Below are 24,400 nucleotides of genomic sequence, written 5' to 3' on the forward strand. Positions count from 1 at the left end.
TTCCGTGATAGGTTTTATTGATGCCAAGTTACTCAGATTGTTGTATGTCCGCCTTCATTTTGCTCTCTATAAAGAAAAAAAATCTTGTTTATCAAAAAAAAAAACTGAAAAGCTCTGCGGAACTGCTAAAATAAACCTTAAAAATATATTTTCCACAATTTGTATTGGGGATACATCATGGTGATCCCAGACTCCTGCCCCATACAGCGCGATACTTATACATTTAGCCTGGTACATTTTAAGTAGGATCCCCGGAGGTCTTTTGCCCAATTTGTTTTGCAAAGTTAACCACGGCCCCAATTGACCTCTTAAAAAGGAGAGTCCTACTTTTGACCGCCGGGTGCCAGGAGCCAGTGTGTTCCAATAAAACGCCTAAATAGGAGAATGTATCAGTTGCATCTATCCTGTCGTTCCCCAGTACCAAACTTTTACATTTGTTTCTCCCCTTCCCACATGTCAGTATGAAGGTTTTCTTAATATTAAGTTTTAACCCCGACCATCCATGAAACCAATATATGCCGCAAGAGCACTCTGTAAGCCCATCTTGGTCCTGGCCGCATAGAGCAGGGACACAATCGACTTGTTTTTATACTGTGGAGGATCTCTTGTCCTGGCCACCAGTTCCTCATCTAAGGCGTTACTATAAATTGAGAACAAAAATGGGGCCGGGACGCAGCCCTGCCTCACTCCCCTCTCCACGGGGAAAGGAGCAGCGCATTCGACCTTCAATCCATACCTCACCTTAGCAGATGCCCCAGTATACAGCTGTCTCAAAAATTGCACTAATAGTGGGTTAACATTTAGATCCGAAAGGATTTCCCAGAGTCTATTATGTATAACGCAGTCAAATGCGGCTGAGAAGTCCACAAATGCCACATACATTTCCCCCTCCCTGGCTTGAGTATACTTTACATTAAAATAGTTAAATTTAAAACCTGCTCGATTGTCCCTAACCTCTGTCTAAAACCATATTGTACTGTGCTTAAAATATCATTGTCCTCAGCCCATATTAGTAACCTATTCAGAACAATCCTGTCTGCTACTTTTCTAGTTCTTTTTTCCTATTTTTTCTGGCTAAATTATACGCCTTCCTACACCCATTAATTTCTTCTTAGTTTCTCTCTGTCTTATGTAATGCTTCTTTCAGTTTGGTATAGGCTTTAGTGCATTTTGAATCGAACCAGCCATTAATCCGAACCAGGGGTACCTTATTTTGAGCTCTTAGGGAATTTTGAATCTCTAGCGTAATAAGGGAAAAGGCCCTCAAGGTGTCATCATAATCTATACTATCTTGTAAATATGCTACTATATGTTCATAAGCATTGACAACTATACGTTTATCCTCAGGGTTTATCTTACCCCATCGCAGGGAGTACCCATTTTGGCAAGCTAGGGAAATGTTTTGCATCCATGCTATAGTGTTATTTTTAATATGATTATTTTGTTTCGGAATAACTAAATCAATACTCAAGGGCAAATGGTCGCTCAAAACATTAGAATGGATTTTAAAACTATCAATCCATGTTGCATACCGATTGGGTACAATTATAAAATCAATTAATTATTCAAATCCCCTGCCAATAAATGTATGAGTGAAATTGACAGGCGGGGAGCACAACATATTTGCAAAGCCCAGGTCGTGTAGAGCCATTAAGTCTTTAAACTTCTCCCCCCTCTCAGAATGCACAAAATGTAACATAGGATCTTTTTCTTCCCCATGTACACCACACCGCCCACATTCAGCATGTGAACAAATACTAGTATTAAAATCACCACCCCAAAGAGTAATCAAATCAATACCATTTGGGACCTTTATTTTACTTAATTCATCGCTGAGTGAATTTAAAATATCACCCGTATGTCCCCCTTTCAATGTTGTTATAGAAATTAACTCTTACACACTACTACATTTAAATTCAGATGGATGGCCACAATTTGATAATATATTGTAGTTTTTATCATTTCGATTTGTTGACCCCTAACAAATTTGAAATGTATACACAGATCCCACCTTTATGTCTCCCATGTATGTCTGTTCAGCTGGCGTGTGAAAGGTCTTACAGCCATCTATATCTATTTTATCCAAAAGCCATGTCTCCTGGAAACACAGAATATCAAAACTGTATATAAAGTCGGTCCAAATGGAATTATTTACTTTTGATTGCAAGCCAGAAAGGTTCCAAAAAAGGGTTCTAATTCTCCCTCAGGCAGGTACATTTAGAGTGTCAACAACATGATCAATCTGAACCTGTCCAAGCATCTCAACCCCTTCTATAGTGTTGTGTATACTTGCTTCGCCAATTTCAACTGCTGGGGGTTCCCCTATCTCGTCCGTAGTAACCATTATCTCTCTTTCGGCCGAGTTAGGCTCCCCCTCAATGGTGGGTAACGTATTCTCCCGGGGATTACGATGTACACTACCATCTGCACAGATATTGTTGTCAACACTATACTGGAGTCAATCGTTCTCGTCTAGGAACTCATCTACCAACGGGATGCGTCTGTAAGCGTGATAAAAATAAATGTTTTTTTTACTAATGTAGCAGACACAAAAGCGCGACGTTATTACCAGTGTAGCGCGACAGTGAAACATAACATTACAAAAGCACGACATTAACAAGACAAGGAAGAAAGCAACAAAGGGAAAGAGTAACATGAGAACGAAGGATAAGATAAATGGTAGATGGCTGGATCTACATAAAAATGTAAACAAACGCCAAAGAAATGCAAGAAAAAATAAAAACCAGAATCAACAACAAAAAAATGCATTGTATAAGTCCGCCGCAAACACACGCTCCGAGGCAGTGTGGGGGCAGGTGATGGGCTGAAGAGGCGGGGATTGTGAGTCTGCAAGCCATGCAAAAAAAAAAAAACAAGCAGGAAAGGAACATCCAAATGAAAGAGTTCTCTAAAACTACATATGAAGAATGAAAGTGTAATTAGACTGTACTTGGCCGGTGCTCCGGAGCCTTTAACGGAAGTGAGGTATCGGCTGCCTGAACGACTTAGGAGGCAGCAAGGAAGAGCGACGCAGCAGTGACCCAATGCTAAGTGGTAGGAAGGAATAAAGTCGGTTTATTGATTGCTGCGGGTCTTGCAGACAGTGCATGCGTGCTGACATTCGACCTAAAAAGGATTAATGGTTTTATCATGACTCTCTAATTTGTACATTTTTTAACTTGTCTGTTGTTGTGTTTTTGTGCTTTTAGGGATACGATGTTATCCGAATAAAGTGTTTTTAAACCTTAAACCTTGATTAATGGTGACCATTCCAGGGGTGTGACATAGGCCCCAGCAGCCCCTGCAGTGCGGGGGGCCCCAAGCTCAAGGGGGTCCCCTCAGCACAGCACTCTGGCTGCAGAGCTCCTGATTGAGCCCAGAGGGGGCCCCTCCACGTGCCTTTCAGGGAGGCCCCCTCAAGTTTCGTTACGCTAGTGGGCCATTCAGTCCAATCATTCTCATTTTCACTCTAAGAACTCAATTGTAGTAATATCAAGACGGAAAAGATATAGTACTATTGTTTGACTGTATTGCTGACTTGAAAAGTAATAAAATTCTGTTAAAAAAAAAAAGAACTCAATTATAGTGGTGCAAAAATTGAATTCATCCATGTTAGACAAAGATGGTACCCCAAATGTGAGGCTAGACGCAGGGCACGCAACAGGAACATTTTATCTGATTCTGGCACACGTTCTAAAGCCAGCCACACAAGTAGGGTGCATTTATATCAAGAGAAGTTTGGGAACCCTGTGTCCTAGGAAATTTGTGTATCCACACAGATTCCACAAGATTCCCTCACAGAAATGTGAGGGAAAGGTGTGATTTTAGGCAAAGGTTGTGCCATCCACACAAGACACCCCTCTCTGGGCTGTCCTGTGTATCTTGTTGTCAAAAATGTCCAGATGTGGTAGTTTTTCCAGGGGGGCACTGAGCCCAAGCCCAAATACTACAGATACTCCCATCCCCAAAACAGGTAAAAAACAATTACAGGCAATGTTGAAATATACATGTTGTGTTTTGGGGCTTTTTGTAGTGTGACGATAGGCTCAGCCAGGCAAGTGGCAAAGCATATTTAGCCAGAGAAGTATGGGAATCCTGGGTGGTAGAAATTTTGTGGATCCCTGCAGATTCCAGAAGTTTGTGTCACAGAAATGAGAGAAGAAATGTATGATTTTAGGCAAAGCTTGAGGTTGTGGAATCTACTCAAAGCACACCACCCTGAAGTCCCCTGAGTGGTTAGTTTTTAAAAATGTCTGTGTTTGGTAGGCAGCTGAGCCTGGGCCCAATACCACAACTAGCCACTTCTTGTCAGGACTAGGGCGGTGCGCGGTCTAGGGCCCGCCTCACCTCCCACAGGTATTGCTATAATTGAACATCGTTGTCTTATGCCCTTTTGTGCTAAAAGGAGATGTGGGCGTGCGCATTGCACTGTATCACGAACTCGGTGGTGGTCATGGTGCCATTATCATGTATAAAGAGTACACTGAGCAACAGGTTATTTGTCTTGCTGTTGCCTATGCTTGTTTGTTTCTTATTTCCTTTGCAGGTGCTGTTTAGGGAGAGATTTCTAGCCTGAGACTTAATTTCCCATGGTTTCCTGGGAGAAAGAACACACGTTCCAACGTTGATGACAGGGGACACGCCCTTTCCATTGTGCTCACTATTCTGAAGCCGAGCTGGTGAGAGGATCGGTGTTTCATAGCGCTCCAGGAAGGTTGGTCTATTTAAGCCTTCTGGGTGAGTCTTTACTATTTTTCAGTTAGCGATCTCCTACTAGCCTTAGTAGTTGAGGATCGCTCGAGTTTCGAGTTGAAAGAAGTTCTCTCGGAGATTTTGTTTGTGCGGCCACGCCCCTTTTTATTCCGCTTGAGTTTCTCGAACTGCACAGTATTTCTGAAGCCGCTAACGGCGTTTTTGAGAATATAATATTCCGGTTTGGTGTCATTTGTGGAAAAGATCATTGGCCACCAAGTGTTTAACCATTTGAACTGCATTATTTGTATTAGCTCGTTTTTGGCTAAAAACGGAGCGTTCTTTGGGACTTTGTTTTGACAGTCAAGCAGTGATTATCAAGAACAAGAATAACAAGAGACATTGCTAATGTTGATTTGTGAAATATTTGAATGAGTGATTTCTTTCTTTATTTTAGTGTAATTGAGAATAACGGAATGAGTGATTTCTTTCTTTCTTTATTTCTTTGAGTGTGTTCTTTCGACAAAAGAAAGGCTGAGGCTATCAATGTGGAATTAAAATCATGTGTTTAATTTTCATAGCTAATCAGAGATGATCATTGACCATAATTGCTGCATTAGAAATGTAACACAGATATTCAGTAAATGAATGTAGTTTGCTTTTAACTTTTGCTTTACAGGTCTCCCTCCCAGCAGTTCCCTTCCTAAATCCCTTCCCCCCGCTTGATCACATCAATCCTCCAGTATATTACAATTGGAGTTGGTGGTGTCGAGAGGTGGGCCTATTCGTCGTGTGCAGATCCTGAGGAAAACCGGTGGTCCTGACACTTCTCCAGTTCTCTGTCATTTTTTTGAAAGGCAATGATGATATCTCAATTTTTTGATCTGGTTATTGAGATTTTATGGATACAAGTACATTACAGTGTCAGGTCATAATAGGATCACAAGGGTGGTGACAACATGATTAGCAATAAACAAGACATGTTTAGGATCACATCGTAATGTGTTATGAGCATACACCCCATCAAGATCTAGATTCGGCTAAGAAGGACAGTATTACACAGTCATCTTATAACAAAATTACAAAAGGGCAGAGGAGGGGAGGTGGGGGGGAGGAATGCGCCCGGTATGATAATTCGGTGCATTATTGCAGTAACCATGGCACTGTACGTTAAGGACGTCAAACTTATATATAACTAGTCAACTGTGAGCAACCAATCAGCTCAGGAGAATTGGGAGAGAGAAATGTGGAGGGGGAAGAGGGATAAAAGGGAAGGGGGAACAGATGGGGTTTGCCGCTTCTCTCAGCAGTCCCAATCGCCCTTAGCGTAACTCCATCATTATCAGTCAGCACATAGTACACACCTCATAATGTACTGCATGATTGCACGTCGCTATATTATAGATCGTGTGGACATGCCTAGTCTCACATGAGCGGTGGGTCTGCAAAGACATCAAAGTTCATCTCAGGACACAATGCAACTAGGAGGTCAGTCAGAACAGTATTCCAGTTAGATGAGATGGGGTATTTACGAAGGCCCAATGTGTCTCCCCAGCGAAGAAAAACGTCCTCCGTCCGAGCCCAAGTGAGGATTGAGTGTGACCAGGTCTCTACCAACAGCAGCTTGAGAGATTTCCAATGCTTTGTGATCAGGTGCTTGGCTACCACAAAGCTGAGGTCCAAAAAGCATTTGGTGGACGTATGTTTCTTATCTCTTGGTAAAAATCCTTACAGGCAGACCTCCCATGTGCATGGGAGTTGCCTGCCAGTGCAGGCAAATTGATGGCCTGTAACCTCATCTCAGAAATGTTGTAGTGAGGGGCATGACCATAATATATGTAGAATATCAGCGTCTAGCTGGTCACAGTGGGAGCAAGCTGCATCTGATCTGTGGAAATAATGATTAATTTTCTCAGGAGTAAGATATGCCCTGTGCGTGATATAGAACTGTATTAATCGAAACCTGGTGTTATGGAGGATGTGAGTGGGGCTTGCTAAAATCATGTTCCACTGTTCGTGGTCACAGGCAAGTCAAATATGCCTCCCAGTGTGCAGCCTGAGCATGTCCACAAACCACTAGGTGAGATTCCGCCCTACACCCATAACATGAAGATATTGCATTGTGAGGTGAATTAGCGGTTCTTGTGAGATGTCACTCCATTGACATTGCAATGTGCCTATCCATGAGGTGTGGCTAATAAAGTGTCCTGGAAACAGTCCTTCCACTTGCATTAGTGTCTCATATGGTAGGAGTACGCCATCTTGGCAAAGGTCCCCAAGTGTATGAAGGCCCGCCTAGTGCTATTCCAAAAGGTCCGCCATCGGGGTCATCCCCTGTCCCCTGGACATGCCCGGAAGCAGCATTGCAGGGGCGTACGTTGTAATATGTTTAGTGAGATATAGGCTGCGGCTGAAGCAACGGTACGCCACCTGGAAAAGCATAGTTCGAGGTCGGGGTGTTCTGGAACAGGGATTAAACAAATGAAGGAGAAGCTCGAAACTCCAGACCGCTACCACATCCATGAGGTGGAGCCCTTCCAACCAGCAAACCACCCATTGGAGTTGGGATACCAAATAATAATGTTCGAGATTGAGCACTGCTAGTCCTCCCTGGTCAGATGGGAAGTATAATTTTGAGATTGTCAGCCTACAGCGGGATCTGTTCCATTTAAGATTGCAGAGGAGGCGTTCAAGGGGTCAAAAAATGGAGGGTGGAAGATAAAGCAGAAAATTATAGAAATTATAAAGGAGATGTGGGACCACCACCATTTTCGAGAGAGCAACTGTCCCAGCGACCGACAGAGCAAGCCTCTTTCAAAAGGCTATCTGGGATGTCAAGGAATTGACTGCTTGCATAAAGTTGCCGTCAATCAGGTCCTGATCTGCATTGAGGACCAAAAAGCCTAAGTAACGGAACATGGCTGGATGTCAAGCGACAGGAACCTCATTAATCATGAGTGCTGGATCAGCCAGGGTGGGAACAGAGGGAAACAGACTAGATATTCCCCAGTTCACAAGTAACCCGGATAAGTGTGAAAATTGAGTGAGAGGCTAGGTATCCCACTCAGGATAGAACAAACATTCTTGATACATCATAGCAGGTCATCTGGGTACAGCGATATAGCGAGGATACCATCATTCAATGTTATACCCCAAGTCTCCACTGAAGATCGAATAGCCAGGGCCAGTGGCTCAATCCGTAAGGAGAAGAGTAGGGGGAAAGAGGGCAGCCCTGTCTAGTGCCCTTGCAGACCTGTATCGGTGCAGTAATGAGGTTCTTCATTCTAACCCTTGAGGTTAGATTGTCATAGAAAAGTTTCACCAAGTGGAGATATCAAGATCCAATGCCATAGCGCAGGAGGACCTCAAATAAATAGGGCCGTTCAAGCGTGACAAACGCCTTTTCTAGATCAATTACCAGGATTGGGAGGTCACAGCACTTGAAGAGTATCTGCAAAAACAACTACAGATTAGAGCCTTGTTCGGTACTGGGTGCGTAAATATTGCCTAACAAGAGAAGGTGCCCATAGAGCCTGCCTTTAATAAAAATGTACCGACCCTCATCATCTATCTCAACCTCCTCCATCTGGAAAGGAGTTCCCGGGCGGACCCAGATTAACACCTCTTTCGCATAAGAGGCAATGTTGATGTCTCCATGTTGCATTTTGGGGCTTGTGTTGTTACAGACGTTAGGCTGAGAAACACAAATGTGAGTAGTGGTTTTATTATGAGAAGTGTGAAATCACTGGGTGGTAGGAATTGTGTGGATCCCTACAGATTGTGGAAGTTTCCGTCAAAGAAATAAGAGACTTATGCATGATTTTAAGCAAAGGGTGAGGTTTGCAGGACATTGTGGGTAATAAAACTGTGTAAGATACATCCAAGACACACCATCCTGGACTTCCCTAAGTGTCTTGGTTTTGAAAATATCTAGATTTAATAGGTTTAACAGGATGGTGGCCGAGTCTAGGCCCAAAGTCTGCTGCTACTCCTGTTTCCAAAACAAATCCTTTTTTGAGAGAAAATGTTGGTGTCTCATTATGTTTAGGGGTCTTTTTGATATGTTTTCTAGTAAATGCTTCTAAAACCAGACCCAGAATTCAGTTTTCTAGACCCCCTGGTACCAAAGACTTAGTGAATGTGCCAACCCAAGACAGAATACCAGTAGGACTAACACCCTACTACCCACTGACCAATATTTGAGTATGTGTTTAAAATAATGATCATTTCTACGAGAAATCACAGGTATAGTCAGTGGATCGCAACCCTCTTTCATTAAGCGCTCATTCCAGAAAACTAGATTTATTTTAAAAACAAAACTCTATCTTAGTGCACAAGATATGATCAATTGAATTTTTTATATAGGTAGAGCCTGTCGTCCTGGGTACAGAACTATTCATCAGCCCCAGCTGCTGCCCAAAGGGGGAAGGTGCTTGTTATCTTATATAATGAGGAATTAAATATTACTTTCCTTTGGCTTGATACCTTTGCAGAAGCAGAGCTATTAGGCTTATCACTAAAGTCCTTGGGCTCCCTGTTATTTATTGGCCGCCAGGTCCAACATTTCAGTTTATTGAATCTTTCTTAAATATATCACCCCATTGACTCGGTCTCACAGGGTGTTTCTTGTCTTTTAGGTGATTTTAATGTTTGGGAGGATATGTCGCCTAATGTACATCTGACCGACTTGAACAAAAAATCGTTCAAGGTCCCACACATAGGGCAGGCTAAATTTAACGTGCTAAATCCGACGACATACCCTAATGGGTGGATCACCAGCCAGCGGATTCGGCAGAGTAATCCCACGATTTGGTGCAGAATAGATGGCTCATTGGGCTACGGTGCGACCTGGCCCGATCTTGTGGGGAGGGGTGGTGTTGAGGATGAATATGCTACAGCAATCAAGTCCTTGGGAGCGTGCGAGTGAAAAGCAAACACCAGTGCCAAAGGAAATCAAGGGGCCGTCCGATGTGGAATCGGTTGAGAAAATTGGCGGCAAGACCTCACCTCACCTTGATGGAGCAGGAGCTGAGCAGGCAGAGTAAGGCGGCTCGCCGTCGGAAATGAAAGACGAAGCAGGCTTTGGCAACAGTACACGCGTGGTCTCCTGCCGCCAGCAACGCGTTGGCACTGAAAAGAAGTGACTCTGAAGGTAAGAGGAAAACTTCTTTTAATAAACCGGCAGGAACAAAACAGCCTCTGTCTCCTTCTTCCCTCTGCCAACCGTCATGACCCACCATTCCAGAACCCCTTGAACACTCTGTCTCGAGTTGGTGCTCGAGACAGAGAGCCAGCAGGGGCCTAGACCAGGGCCGGACTGCCCGTAGCGGGCACCGAGCAATCCCCCGGTGCGCCGCATGGGTGGGGGCCGGATTTGGGCCCCTGGGGGCCGTTTTTGTTACAGGGCCGTTTTTGCAGCATAGCTGCAAAATCGGCCCTGTAACAAAATTGGACGAAAACCAGCCCTGACAAAGAGCGCGGCGGCACCCCCAACCCCCCCCTGAGGGGGGTGGCCGAGCACTTTGCCAGGGCCAGTTTTGGTTCCCAGTCCGGCCCTGGCCTAGACGCCAGGACTTGCATTGCCTCGCAGCCGTACGGCAAGTGTGAGTGCCGGGGCATCGGTTGCGGCCTATCAGGCAAGCTTGAGTGGGGTCTGAGGTGGGCGCCGCCCGGCCGGAGCCCCTGAGATGAAGCCGTGTGTGGAGTGGAGTGGCACGAAGAGCCCCTGGGGGGGTCGTGGCTCCGGTGCGGTCAAGCTGCCATAGGAGAGACAGGGCCCAGCTGCGGCCATCGCAGACCGCACACTAATCCGGCGTGCCCTGTGGAGCGGTTCGGGGCCAGGCAGTGACATCAACCGCAGCCCTCTGCCCCCCTTGGGGTCCAGGGCGGCGGCTTGTTTTCCGTACATGTGTCGGGCCTGGGGCATCGGCCCATTCGCTGCGGCTACATCCTGGGAGCTGGAGTCATCCCTTCCTGACCAGAGGATGCCTTCAGGGGACCACGGAGGACACCCCACCTTGATTCCTGTGAGGCCCGCCGCGCCTGCATAGTCTGTCTTTGGCTCCGATCCTGATCACCCATGTGAGGGCTTTGCTGCTGGCTTCTGGAGGCTCCCCCCTGTCAGCTGTGAGGTAGGCCCGCGGTGCGGGGATAGATCTCTTCGCGGCTCAGGGAGCTGCAATGCCGACCCCCCGAGGTTGGGGGGGGCTTGGAGCTAGACTTTGGATCTGGGCCTTGGTAGCTGAGTGGCCCAGGGTCGCCAGACTTGGGGCGCCTAGGGCCCTTCGCACGCTTCCCCCCGTAGGTGTGTGCAGAGGAGCGCATAGTGGCCCTGGGGCCTGCAGTAACAGGAACACACGGGGTGGATGCTGAGGGCTAGAGGTCCAGCCAACCTCGTTTTGTGGTCTTTTCCTGTGCTGCGGAGGCAGCTGGGCTAGGTCGGGTGCGGCTTGCGGCCTAGGGAGAGCCAGATCCGTGAGGCTCGGGCCACGGCAACTCACCCTGACAGATCCTGGGAGCTCCCTGGGTGCGAGCTGACCTGCCGGCGGCGCGGCGTGAGAGGGGTGACGCTGGGATCCTGCATCATTGCGAAGATTAAGCCCACTGGCCCAGCCGCGCAGCAAAGCACCATTAATCAATTTACCACTGCCCCGGGGTGGCGCCGGAGGTTGGGAGCCCTGTGCCAGACAACGCTGCCCTGCTGGCTGCAATCACCCAGGCCCGAGACGCATTGGATGGAAAGATCAGCGCGGTGGACTCGGAGGGTTCATTTTTAAGACAGGACCTCAGGAAGGCCGTCTACCGCATTATGGAAACTGAGGCTAGGGTATCGTCCGTGGAAGATACTGTTGCGACTCTGCAACAAAAGGTCAATAAACTCATGGTGGTGACGCAAGAACTGGCCTCCTCGGTGGAGGATGCTTAGGGCCGCTCACGGCGAAATAACATCCGCCTGATTGGCTTCCCAGACGGCTTTGAGGGTGCCTCCATAGAACGCTTCATCACACAATGGCTTAAATCCATCATGCCGGACGACTCCCTATCCCCCTGTTTCATGGTGGAGCGGGTTCACCGGGCGCTGACTCAGAATACCCCCCAGGGGAATGCCCCCGTCCCGTCATAGCCAAATTATTGAACTTTATGGACCAGGACACCATTCTTCAATTTGCCAGAGGGCACAAAGAGAAGTTGGCTTTAACTCTCATAACATTATGCTTTTACCCGACCATAGTCGGCTAGTCCGGCAGCAACGCCAATCCTTCACGCAGCCAAAGGCAAGCTGGGTGAACTTAACAACCAGTATATGCTATTGTACCTAGCCCGCATGTAGGTTATTTACAAGTCCAAATCTCTGTTCTTTGACACTCCATAAGCCATTTTCACCTGGACAGATGAGGCAGTTCATCTTGAGCCGCATAACCCGCCTCCACCGGAGTCTGACTCCTCTCAGTGCTCCCAAAGACCACGGCTGAAAAAGTCCACCTCCTAGAGATGGCACAGATCACAATCCAATTGGTGATCTCAAGAGGATGAGTCCTAACTGCCGGGATAATGCGTTTGACTCTCTGACATGCTCTCTAGACATTGATATTTGCTTATTCAGGGAATACAGTCCACCCAGGGTGTACCGCCTGGCTCAGGGGTCTGAAATCAGCGGCCCCACCACACCCTGAACAATTTTGTTTGAGGACAAAGGGACGTTGGGGAACCATTGACGATACCCATTAGGGGCCCCGGAAGTCTTATTGCCGCAAAAGATACTTACGGTTTGGTAAAGTATTGGGGTGGGGGAGGGAGGGATGATGCCAGGTTTTCATGTACAAATGTTTGCATGGTTCACGCACAGGCACACAGTCATAGTCGCTTCTCCACGCAGGCCTTGCTGGTGGCATTCCACTTGATTCGCAGATGGCCACACATGCCACCAACGCTCACATGGGAGGACTTATTATCATGACTTGGAATGTATGGTGGATCCTTGACAAGATCAAACGAGGTGCTGTCCTGCGACAGGCCAAACGTCTAGAGGTAGATGTTCTTCTTCTTCAGGAGACCTATATTTCGCTCAGGTAAATCACTCAGGTTTTGTCCGTGGGTCCTGGGGGACAGCCATTCTCATACACCGTCTAGTTCCATCCATCATGTCCAAAACATGGTCGGATTCCGGTGGGTGCTACACCATCATGACATGCATATTACACAGGGAATCACTGACACTGGGTAGCTTCTATGCCCCACCTCCCCTGGGTCAAACGTTTGTATACAGGCTTAGGTGCCTGTGGGCGGAACTCCCAAGGCACATATCCGTGATGGGAGGGAACTGGAGCGCTATTATGGCACCTATTGACCGGTAGCGGGAGTCGGGCCCAGGCCCCCACCGGCAGACTCCAAACTACATCAGCGGGCCACAACCCTAGGGTGGGCTGACTTGTGGCAAGCACACCATCCCACAGACCTGGGATTCGCGTATCTCTCGGTGGTGCACGGCTCGTTGTCCAATTTAGACTATTTATTTCTTCCTCAGACTTATATATTCACAGTATCAAAACAACAATGTCTCAACCAGTAATTATAGGGACAGTTTTAAACAAAGATGCATAAGTCATAAAGGAGGGAAACCAAGAGACCAAAGTATGAAAAAGTTTTTTAGTTATTATTATTATGCAAAAGAATTGTAACAGCACTATAATACAATTAAATCAAATTCTGGTAGCCAAACATACACCAATTGTGTACTGACCGTGCTCGGTGTAAGTGATAAGTGCAGTGACACAAGTGATATATACAGTGTGGGCGGCGCAAGGTGAAAGGACAACATTAATCATGAACAAATTACAAAAACACAATAAATAATTTGCAATAAGGTATAAATCCTTAGGAGGCCGTGGGTTACACTGGGATGTCGACGGCGTTTCGACCTTATGCACTTAAGGTCATCATCAGGACAATGGCTACAATTTGAAGAGTGCTGAGTGCTGGTCTAATGAAAACGCACAAAGCGCTAATGCCCGGGCGATCGTCAGGGGACTTCTACGTAAGACGGTATCACGAAATGCTTTGGAATGCCAGAACTACGTACGGGAACAAGTTAGCCGATATGCTGGGTCCGTTACAGTTGTGCAGTCAAGGGTCCTGTTCATATGGACAGCCTACAATTTATGAGAGTTGTGCCCAAATCGACTATTATGGGTCAAAGTCCAACCGGTATGTCCAACACTGAAGTTATCCCAACGGGAGTACGTGAGCGTGCCAGGGTAGCACGACGACCGCTAAGTGGAGCCAATAAACTCTTTCCAGGTAGACCAGACGAAAAATCGCCGGCAGAGTGAGCGGAACCAATACGCCAGGGTGACTGAATCTGGTCTACCTGGAAAGAGTTTATTGGCTCCACTTAGCGGTCGTTGTGCTACCCTGGCACGCTCACGTACTCCCGTTGGGATAACTTCAGTGTTGGACATACCGGTTGGACTTTGACCCATAATAGTCGATTTGGGCACAACTCTCATAAATTGTAGGCTGTCCATATGAACAGGACCCTTGACTGCACAACTGTAACGGACCCAGCATATCGGCTAACTTGTTCCCGTACGTAGTTCTGGCATTCCAAAGCATTTCGTGATACCGTCTTACGTAGAAGTCCCCTGACGATCGCCCGGGCATTAGCGCTTTGTGCGTTTTCATTAGACCAGCACTCAGCACTCTTCAAATTGTAGCCATTGTCCTGATGATGACCTTAAGTGCATAAGGTCGAAACGCCGTCGACATCCCAGTGTAACCCACGGCCTCCTAAGGATTTATACCTTATTGCAAATTATTTATTGTGTTTTTGTAATTTGTTCATGATTAATGTTGTCCTTTCACCTTGCGCCGCCCACACTGTATATATCACTTGTGTCACTGCACTTATCACTTACACCGAGCACGGTCAGTACACAATTGGTGTATGTTTGGCTACCAGAATTTGATTTAATTGTGTTATAGTGCTGTTACAATTCTTTTGCATAATAATAATAACTAAAAAACTTTTTCATACTTTGGTCTCTTGGTTTCCCTCCTTTATGACTTATGCATCTTTGTTTAAAACTGTCCCTATAATTACTGGTTGAGACATTGTTGTTTTGATACTATAATTCACCCGGTCTCAACTGGGTATACGGGTTTACTCCTGTTTCACGTTCCTTATATATTCACAGGGCCTCAGCCATCACCATTCGGCCCCGTGGTCTCTCAGACCACTCCCTCGTTACTTTTAAGCTGCATATAGGTCCCCATAGACCCCCCTTTAGATGGTCCATGTCGCCATGGCATTTGTGTGACCCAACATATCACACCACCCTCTGGCAGGAGATCACAAATTACATAGACTCAAATGTCACCACTGCCCCCTCATGTACCACCCTGTAGGCAGCCCTTAAACCCACAGTCCGAGGGATTGCTATTAGTTACCGCACAAGGGAAAAGCACCACTGTGTAATGCAGGTGGTAGAATTAGAAAACCGCCAGCGAGACCTAGAGACCAGGGTGGAGAAGAGCAGGGACCCTGGGCAAAGTGCAGCCTTCTCCTCACCCAACAATTACATCAGTTGCTGACTGACAAAGCCTGTGATATTTGGTTGGCGACCCAATCTAGAACCTATTACTGGGGAGACAAATCGAGTAAGCTGCTTCCCCGACTGTGTCAGGCAACACACGCACCTACCCCTGTGCCTATGTTGCGAAATGCGGAGGGCGGTTTGTGTTCTTCCCCAGGCTCTTGTCGCACAGGCATTTGCAGCATACTATGCGTCCTTTTATACCAAAAAGGAGATCATCTCAGCAGACCAGATAGGAGAGTTCCTGAGAGATATACCTCCCAGGGCCCTACCAGACCATGTCCGGGACCAACTCAGCGCCCCGATCACTCTAGAGGAGCTCAGTGCGGCCCTAAAGAGCAAACGTCCAGGCCGCGCACCGTGTCCAAATGGGTTCCAGAGTGACTTCCTGCAAGCTCACATGTCTCTCTTGGGCCATCACCTCCTAAACGTACTTCAGGAAGCCCTAGAGCAGCGGATTCTCTCTCCAGACTGCCGTCATGCAGAGATTGTAGTCTTTCACAAATCAGGGCGTCGTCCGTAGGAGCCCTCCTCATACCGCCCCATTTCTCTTCTAAACTTTGAAGCAAAACTGCTAGGCAAAGTTCTTGCAGGCCACCTCCGTACACATATCCATGAGCTGATCCTAACGATCAGGCGGGCTTTATGCCTGGCAGATCGCTAGACACAACATAAGGCGAGACCATAATGCCATTGCGAAGGCCCCCAAACTTGGACGTCCTACAGCCCTTCTACTGGCTGATATCGATAAGGCATTTGATTCTCTGAGCAGGGAGTACCTCTTCCAACTTCTCAGAGCTTTCAACTTTGGACAGCGTTTCCTTGCATATATACAACTTCTCTATACAGATCTCGCCATCTCCGTCCGAGTGGCGGGCACACGGTCGGGACAGTTCCCAATTCATAGGGGAACAAGACAGAGTTGTCCACTTTCCCCAATGTTATTCGCCTCGGCCATAGAACCCCTGGCCACGTGGGTGTGGTGTGACCTGCTAGGGCGGGGATTTGACTAGTCAGCTGAGGTATCAGACAGAATTGCCCTTTATGCGGACGATGTCCTGTTTTTCCTCGCAGACCTGGGATTCTCGGGCCCAAGAATCCTACTATTCCTCTGCATATTCGGGGACACATCGGGCCTGGGTACTAATCCCTTGAAGTCATTACTGTTCCCCATCTGCGGGGACCAGGGGAGAGGGACATGGTCCACGCAATTATCCCATGCCACAGAGGGTTTTCAAAACCTGGCTGTTTTTATCGCACCGAATCCGTTAGTATCATGGTCTCACAACATTCACCTTCTGCTTTGTCATGCCCGTGATGAGACGAGGGGTTGGTCCCCCCTGCTCCTATCCCTGTAGGGACGATAGGCCATTTTTAAAATGGTTTCCCTACCGCGCATACTATACTGAATTCAGAACTACCACCATGAGATCTCACAGTCGTGGTTCAGACATAAAAATGAGCTACTTAACCACTTTCTCTGGGATCGCGGGCGGTCATGGTGGCACTGCGAACCTGCACACTATCGACTTACTGCAGTGGCATTGCTGCTGCGGATATCTATGCGCACTATGCTGCCTCTCATCTCCTATACATAAAAGAATGGTGGTACAGCTCGTAGACTGACCCAGCATTCATAGTAGAGAGACGTGCAATGGGTGCTGATTCTCTTCTGGACCTCCTTTATAGCATATTAAACCTAAATCACCTGCCCCCGGCATGCAGAGTAGTTATACAACTCTTGCGGCGCATTGTGACAACGATGGGTTGGAAGGAACGCCTGACACAGACAACGGCACTTTGGCAGGGAACATACCTCCGATCAGTGGTCACACTGCCTGGTTTCTGCGCATGGGACCCGATTGGGATCTCGACGCTGGGCGACATAATGCAGGGCACAGTCATTTAAATCTTCCCTGCAGCTGCAATCGGAGTTCCCCTCAACCACCTCCAATTTTACAGATATTTACAGCTCAGGCATGCGCTGACCCCAATGATCTTCTTTGAAAGGGTTGCCGGAGTTACATCCATTGGAGGGGCGTCTGCTGATGGGGGACCAGGGGGCACATAAAAGCAGCCAGATTTACCAAACTTTAGTCACACATAACCACACAATATTAAATGCAACGCGTTTAGCGTGGGAGGCAGATATTTCAGACCTCACAGATGATGACTGGACAGAGACGCTAGTAAGCCCACGGGGGCAGCCATTGCGACACGCTACCTTTGATACAATTCAAATATTTGCATAGAACTTACTACACAAGGTCTCGACTTAGGCATTTGGGAGTTATATAGTCCCCTGTCTGCCCAGATGCAATGATGAGGAGGGGTCTTTCTTCCACATGGTGTGGAGCTTCAGAGCTCTCCAGCAGTACTGGCGAAGAGTGGCCACTTGCCTTGAGAGGGTCTTATGCTGGCAACTTCCCCCTGAGCCTAAACTATTCTTATTACATAGCAAGGAGGGGATTGGGGGAAACCATTCTAAACAGCACCTCCTGTTTTTGTGTCTCGCGCTGGCCAAAAGGGACATTGCCCAACTTTGGAAGGGGACTGCGCCCTCACTTGGGGCATGGAAGCGAAGCATGGACAGATGTATGGGGGCAGAAATAGCCGTATTCAAGGCAAGAGGTTGCCCACAAAAACACAGGAAGGTCTGGTCTCGGGCAATGTACAGAGGCATTGACTTACCCCCTACATAACCAATAGACCCACCATACATCGGCAATATGCACATCAGTAATTGACCCTTCTGTGCAACGAATTTGGCCTCACAAAAGAATTTTTACAATTTCCCCGAGGATGGGGAGCGAAGTGTGGTGCCTGTGCTATGGTTCTAGTTTTGTTTGTCTGTGTCTTTCTCAGGCTCAAGTTGATGCATGCTATATCGATACCTTGTTGTAACAGATTTCGAATTGCCTCTATGTTATCGGCTCCGACCGTCTTGTACCAAAATACAATAAAAAGTGTTTAAAATTTCTTTTTTAACTTCCTGCTCTGCCAACCTGCTTAAATTAAAATGAGGCCTGGGCGTGAAATTCTGCTCCGCTCGCATTTGAATTCCGTGTAGCGCCGGAGTAAAGAAAAACACCACTCCACAAAGTGGAGTTTTTTCCTCGCTCGCACTCGCCAACCTTAAGTTACTCCAGACCACCTCCCGGCAAGACTTTTAAACGCAAGCGGTGGTGGCTGACCACTACTGCTCGCGTTGAGAAAACTTTCGTTCCTGTTGAGGAAGCTGCTGCTTGAGTAGAACATCTGCTCAAGCAGCAGAAAGAAGCACTGCCCTCTTGTGCTGTGCATGGTGCCGTTTACCCTGATTTTCCAGTGTGGGACAAACACTGGTTTTGAAAATCAGCACGAATGGCGTGAGACGCAAAGGCTACTGTTCTCTCGGATCCCTGATACTTTTGACACAACATGGCACCCAAACCTCTTGCACTGAAATCCACATACAAACAACAATTGAGTCTTTGATGATGATCAAAGGGTAATAACGGAAGAGCATTTACAATAGAATCTTTTCAATTTACAAAAAGCATCATCATGCTAACTGTTCCACAAAACCTTTTTACCCTTCTTGAGAAGATTCCTAAGAGGCAAGGCAATATGTGAAAATGTATCCACAAATCTTGAATAAAACTCACATAATCCAAAGTATGACCGTAACTGATCCTTGTCCTTGGGAATAGAAAAAATCGAAATTGCTTGTACCAGACTAGTTTTCTGAGATATCCCTCTTCCAGAATTTACGTGACCCAGATACTCCATTTCTGTGGTCAAGAATTTGCATTTCTCCATCTGGAGCGTCATACCCCTATTTTGCAAGATGGATAATACCTCTGTCAAACGAGCATTGTGTAACTCTAAAGAATCTTCAAAAATAAGGATATTGCCCTGGAAGGCTATAACCCCTTGCATACCCTTGAATAATGTGAACATCAGTTTTTGAAATACTGAAGCTAACCCAAAGGGAGGGCATGCGCACATATCTGACAATTAATTTTATGATAACTATTTATTATGCTTAATGTCGTGCAGGCATAAGGTGAAACAAAACAAAATTAAACTGCACAAAAAAAAAATAGGTTGCCCACCTGTCCTAATATTTACGTGAAAGCTCCACATTTATGGGAAATGTGAAAAATATTGTCTGAACTATCCTAAAAAAGAGAAATCCGATAGATTCCACTAAAGGGTCGAAACCTTTCTGCTTCGGGTTCGTAAATGCCCTTCCAAAATAGCTCTTACCCAGCGACAACTGTATCTGGGCCTAGAAAGCTGTTGATATCACTCTCCTGTCTGCGAAGAATGCATCCTGGAGAAGCCAGACGGCCCCTGGATGTTTTGCGAGGCACTTGAGGGATAAGGAAGAGGGAGAGGAAGGCTGCGTGGGCCCCTTCGCTCGGTGTTTCTACCGGTACTGCGGAGACAGGTTCCAAGTTTTGGAACAAGTGACACGCTGCTTCTGCTATTCGCTGGGCCCACCTAAAAATAGCCGGGGGGTCAGGAGGGAGCGTTGATTGACAGCAGCAGCGCTGGTCGTCCGGACCAGCAGCCTTGGAGCCCTTCAATTCTTCGGCAGCTAGGGCTTCACACCGACGGCCACTCCCCGCTGGCTCACGCAGCTGACGGCACAACAGCAGCAAACAGCTCGGTCTCGCTGAGTTATTAAGAACAAACCAGGATCACCGCCGTTGGTGACGTCATATCCCTTGAGCGCGTGGTCTCCGTTTCCACTTTTGCGGGCTTCCATATTTCCCGCCAGTTCCTCTGTAGAGGCCTTGCAACGCTTTCAAGTAATTTTATTTACGCACACTTTATAGTCACAGACACACATTTCTTCTATTCGGTAAAAACTTCTGTCTTACCCCTGACAGATTTATTAATTTTTTCTCGAGTTCAGCGGTCGGGCACATGGGGTATGAAGTGTTTGGCAGGTTAGGACCCAGCTGATGGCAGGCCTCGGTGTATTTATAATGACCGGTGAGTGGGTGCGGGGAGGACAGCGCTGCTTTCCTCAGTCGGGACACGTGTTCCCAGCTTGAGAGCTGCGCTAAAAATAAAGAACCCCCACCCACCCCTGGCCCTCAGTTGGTACACAGGAGTGAAACCAGGGGGCTCTTTAATAGGTTTATCTGCTGTTGTAGAAGCCGGGGCTCGGAGCCTGGGGAGGTCCGGACCGCGGGAGTACAGCACCGAATAGTAAAAAGAGGCAAGAGCTTTTGAGATGGGCACCCGCAGAGCACTGGAGCGGGCTCCGGCCCCCGGCAGACATCCGTCTACTAACGGCACCGAGGTCCAGGCCGAGGAGGAGGTCGTGGGACCCGGGATACGAGCTGATAGCCGCAACTACCTGCTGAACGTGCGGCCTGAGAACAGGTGAGTGCTCGGCGAGGCCCCCAAGGTGATTACTGGAGGGACCCCTCCTGTGGCGACCCCACTTGTGATTCCATCTGCCCTTCCTTCCAGGGGATGGGGTGGGAATTACTCCCGTGTTTGAATACCGGCTCGGGGTGGGGCAGGGGCTTCATGACAGCCCATACCTCTTCCGTGGCTGTAGTTGAGAGGTTGACACGGTCAATCCCCGCCTATGGACCAGCCGGGGGTTGTTTAATGTGTGTACGTGATGTGCACTCATATCACCAACAATAAAGTAAGAATAATAAAACTATCTGTCGAAATTGCTCTTTACCATTTAAGGTGCTGTCAATATTAATGTATGGAGACATTACCATGGTGAGATTAGCGGATGTCGAATATATTGTGTTAAAATTCTGACTTGTAACACCTTCAGCTCCCGATTATTTTAGCTTCACCCTCATTTTACCCGTTATATCTGTTTTCAGCTGTGATAATGAAGAGCAGGTATTAATGAACGATAACTTGCCCTGGAATTTTTGATATACAAGCATCCTGAACAGTCAATAGCCAATGTTAGCGCTTAATCATGATACTAATTTGCTATTCTTTATTATTGACTCGTATTTGGCACCGTTGAAATATGCAGTATTTTTGAGATTATCACCATGGTCAAAGAAGCAGCTAGAGAGCAACCCCAGACCAAACCTGCTGACCTGAACGGACACGGGAGGGGGAGGAAGGGGCTGTTTACTCCAGTACATTATCCTAACACATCCTCATTGAGGATGGAGGACCATAGCTACCACAGTATGTAAATACTCCTTTTAGAGCTAGCTCATAGATGAACGAGTGCAGCAGCATGGCAATGAATTATCCACGGTCTAAAGACATCAATGGAAACAAATTACCATGTGGACTACTTATTTATAATTGTCTTTCAGTTCCATTTCTACATTTGAAGGCTTTCTTATCCTTCCCAAATCTTGAAAAAAGCACAGCTAAAGTTTAGTTATGGGCCATCTCACACAAACCCGACAAAATCATTACATTGTCAAGTTATGGTATGCAGGCCATAACGCACACCGTAGTTCACGCCACCTACCGTGTTCTGTACAACCCTTTGGCAATGGCACATGAAAATAATTGTGTACCAACAGCAAAAGTGATTCTTTAAATTATGTTCTGCGTCCACCTGCTATGTACTTGTTCTGAGGTACGCATGGCTGTTGGCAGTGCATCACAGGGGTGGGGTGCAGAACTTTGCCTTGGGCAAGGCCCTGCGCTCATCCCCAGTGGGTGGACAAACTGCAGGTGCTGGACACAAGGCCCCTGCTCTCAATCTGTGCAGGAAGGCAACCTCCATTAGTCAGCCCCTACAGTCAACCCTTGCTGCACAATCCTTTCGCCATGCACAGCTAGAGTTGCCTTTGGGGCCTGCCCATAGATTGCATGATCTGATATATATATATATATATATATATATATATATATAATGATCATTTTAGTTTAATTTTCTTTGGGTTGGAAGACCTGGTTCTGGGTTCACCAATGCTAAACAGTACTTGTGTACAACCGGGTAAGGGAACTACAGGTCAAAAGACTTTATCCAATGACTTTTGTATCTTCAAATTGGCCTTGATCAGTTAACTGTCAAACCATCAATATATATGAAAGTGTTAACCCTTTTAAGGCCATATCAATAATATCTTAAAAGCTACTGAATGGATTTACTCCAAATTATGAAAAGCATGTTATAAGTACTCCGCACACTGTTAAGAGTATTTTCCACAAAGTTTATTTGTATAATGATAACACCACCAACAGTCTCTTGTCTCTTCCTGACCCAGCTTTCAACTGTCATCTCCAGAACCTTTCTACGCTTGATGGAGCTTCCCTACATTCTTATGTTCTTGCGTGTCTCACATTTCACAACTGAGAAAGACAACAGATTGCTGCATAACGTAAAGCCCTCCGCACACCCCCTCACTAAACAATAACAAAAACCATAAACACAACCCATAAAAAAACAAGAAAAACAATAACGTAAAATCCCAACCTCAAATATGTACACAAAGCATAATATGAAAACCAAAATGATAACAAGAAACATCAATAAAAAATGATGTTAATCCATGATGTAGTCCTTGAACTGCGTAGAAAGCCTCCTTGATCTGATGAACACCCTTGTTCCATGGTCTCTTCCTCCAATTCTTCCAGGCTGATTGATGCCACCATACATCCTAACTCCTCCCTGGATAACGTCATCAACTCCATTAGAAGAAATGGGAGCTTTCACATGCTCACAATGTAGCCTAATACTTTTGTTGTTACACTTGACTAACCGAAACCTGATCAATGTGTCACCAGTGTGAACAGTGACCACATGCTTCTTAGTTGATGCAATGGTGAAAGGACCCATGAATTGGTTTAATCCCTTCCTTTCCCAACAAGGTTTCTTTACCCAAGCGAGATCTCCAAGAATCAATTTTTTAAATTTAACATAGTGTTTCTCATCGTACCTACCTTTCTATTTCAGCTGGTACCTTCCATACCCACCCTTCTCATTAGCATTGCCTCCAGACACTTTCTCCTTGTGAGGTAGCCAGGCAAGATTCAGTTTTGAATGAGCTCTTTTTACCCTTCAATACTTCAAACAGTGGTTTCAATGTTACACAGTTCGATGAAGTACGATGTTCCCACCATGTCTCTCTCAGGACATTCTTCAGTGGAACCTTGAAATCCACTGCTTTTTGCACACTAGACTTTACAACCTTATTCATGCGCTCCACAAGACTATTGGCTTGTGGTGCATACAAGCCTGCTTTCTAGTGAACAATACCCATATCTCTTAGGAAACTTAGCATCTCCTCAGCCATGAACTGCACACCATTGTCAGTCACCAAAAATGTAGGTACACCTTCACCAGAAAATTCATCCCTAAGGAAATCCCAAACTGTCTTACTACAGGCCACACTCCCCCATCTCACTGATATCCACTTGGAGGCATAATCTACTTGCAACAGCACACAAAGCTCTGTCGAAGGTAGAAGCTCAAATGGACCTATAATATCTAATCCACATTTCATCCAAGGTTTCTCAGGAACCTCCACTCGTGACACAGGTGCCTTACATGATTCGTTTTTAGATGTGGGTCTTCTGGTTGGCTGGGGTATGCACCTAAGCCAGAAGAGTCCCCCACTGTAGTCAGGGCAGGTAAGTTGCACACCAAAGATAACATGTGCTCACCCTCTTGTAGCTTGGTGCAGAGCAGGCAGTCTTGTCATCAGAGGCAATGTGTAAAGTATTTTGCAACACACACACAGTAACACAATGAATACACCACAAAAAGACTCCATACGGGTTTAGAAAAAAAGTAAATATTTATCTATAAAAATAAGACCTAAACAACAATAATCCAATCAGTGGATTAAGATTTGTACAATTTTACATACATTCAAGCAGAGCTTTTGAAAATAAAGATCAGCTGGGCTCGTTTTAGAGCCTTTATGGTACTTTAGAAAGTATGTTAGCTATTGCAGCCCCAGAAGCCGATGCGCTTTTCTTAGGGCAGATAGGTTTCACTGAGGATTGCGTTGTAAGCCCTGAAAAGTCCATGTCCTGAGCGCGAGGAGTGCGGTATACAAATGTTCGGACCGCTCGGGCTCAGTCCAAATAACCAAAACAAGGTATGAGCAAAGGAGCTGCATGGAGCACAGCACTGTGATACAGGGATTGCCCTGGTCCTGTTACTG

The 24,400-nt window shown here is 46.5% G+C and overlaps 1 protein-coding gene across 2 annotated transcripts in view; it reads left to right on the plus strand.

Annotated features, from left to right (window-relative positions):
- Positions 1-19,891: 19,891 nt before the first annotated feature.
- ALPK3 (alpha kinase 3) overlaps positions 19,892-24,400 on the plus strand; it is a 1,254,386-nt gene continuing 1,249,877 nt past the window's right edge. The window contains exon 1 of one of the 2 annotated variants that reach the window (XM_085643685.1): positions 19,892-20,666. In XM_085643685.1, coding sequence (XP_085499811.1) covers positions 20,515-20,666 — 152 coding nt within the window. In that variant the 5' untranslated portion in view covers positions 19,892-20,514. The remainder of the gene's footprint in view (positions 20,667-24,400) is intronic. The other variant, XM_085643684.1, reaches the window with a different exon arrangement.

This window comes from Triturus cristatus, chromosome 3_1 (assembly GCF_964204655.1).
Source record: "Triturus cristatus chromosome 3_1, aTriCri1.1, whole genome shotgun sequence".
NCBI lineage: Eukaryota > Metazoa > Chordata > Amphibia > Caudata > Salamandridae > Triturus > Triturus cristatus.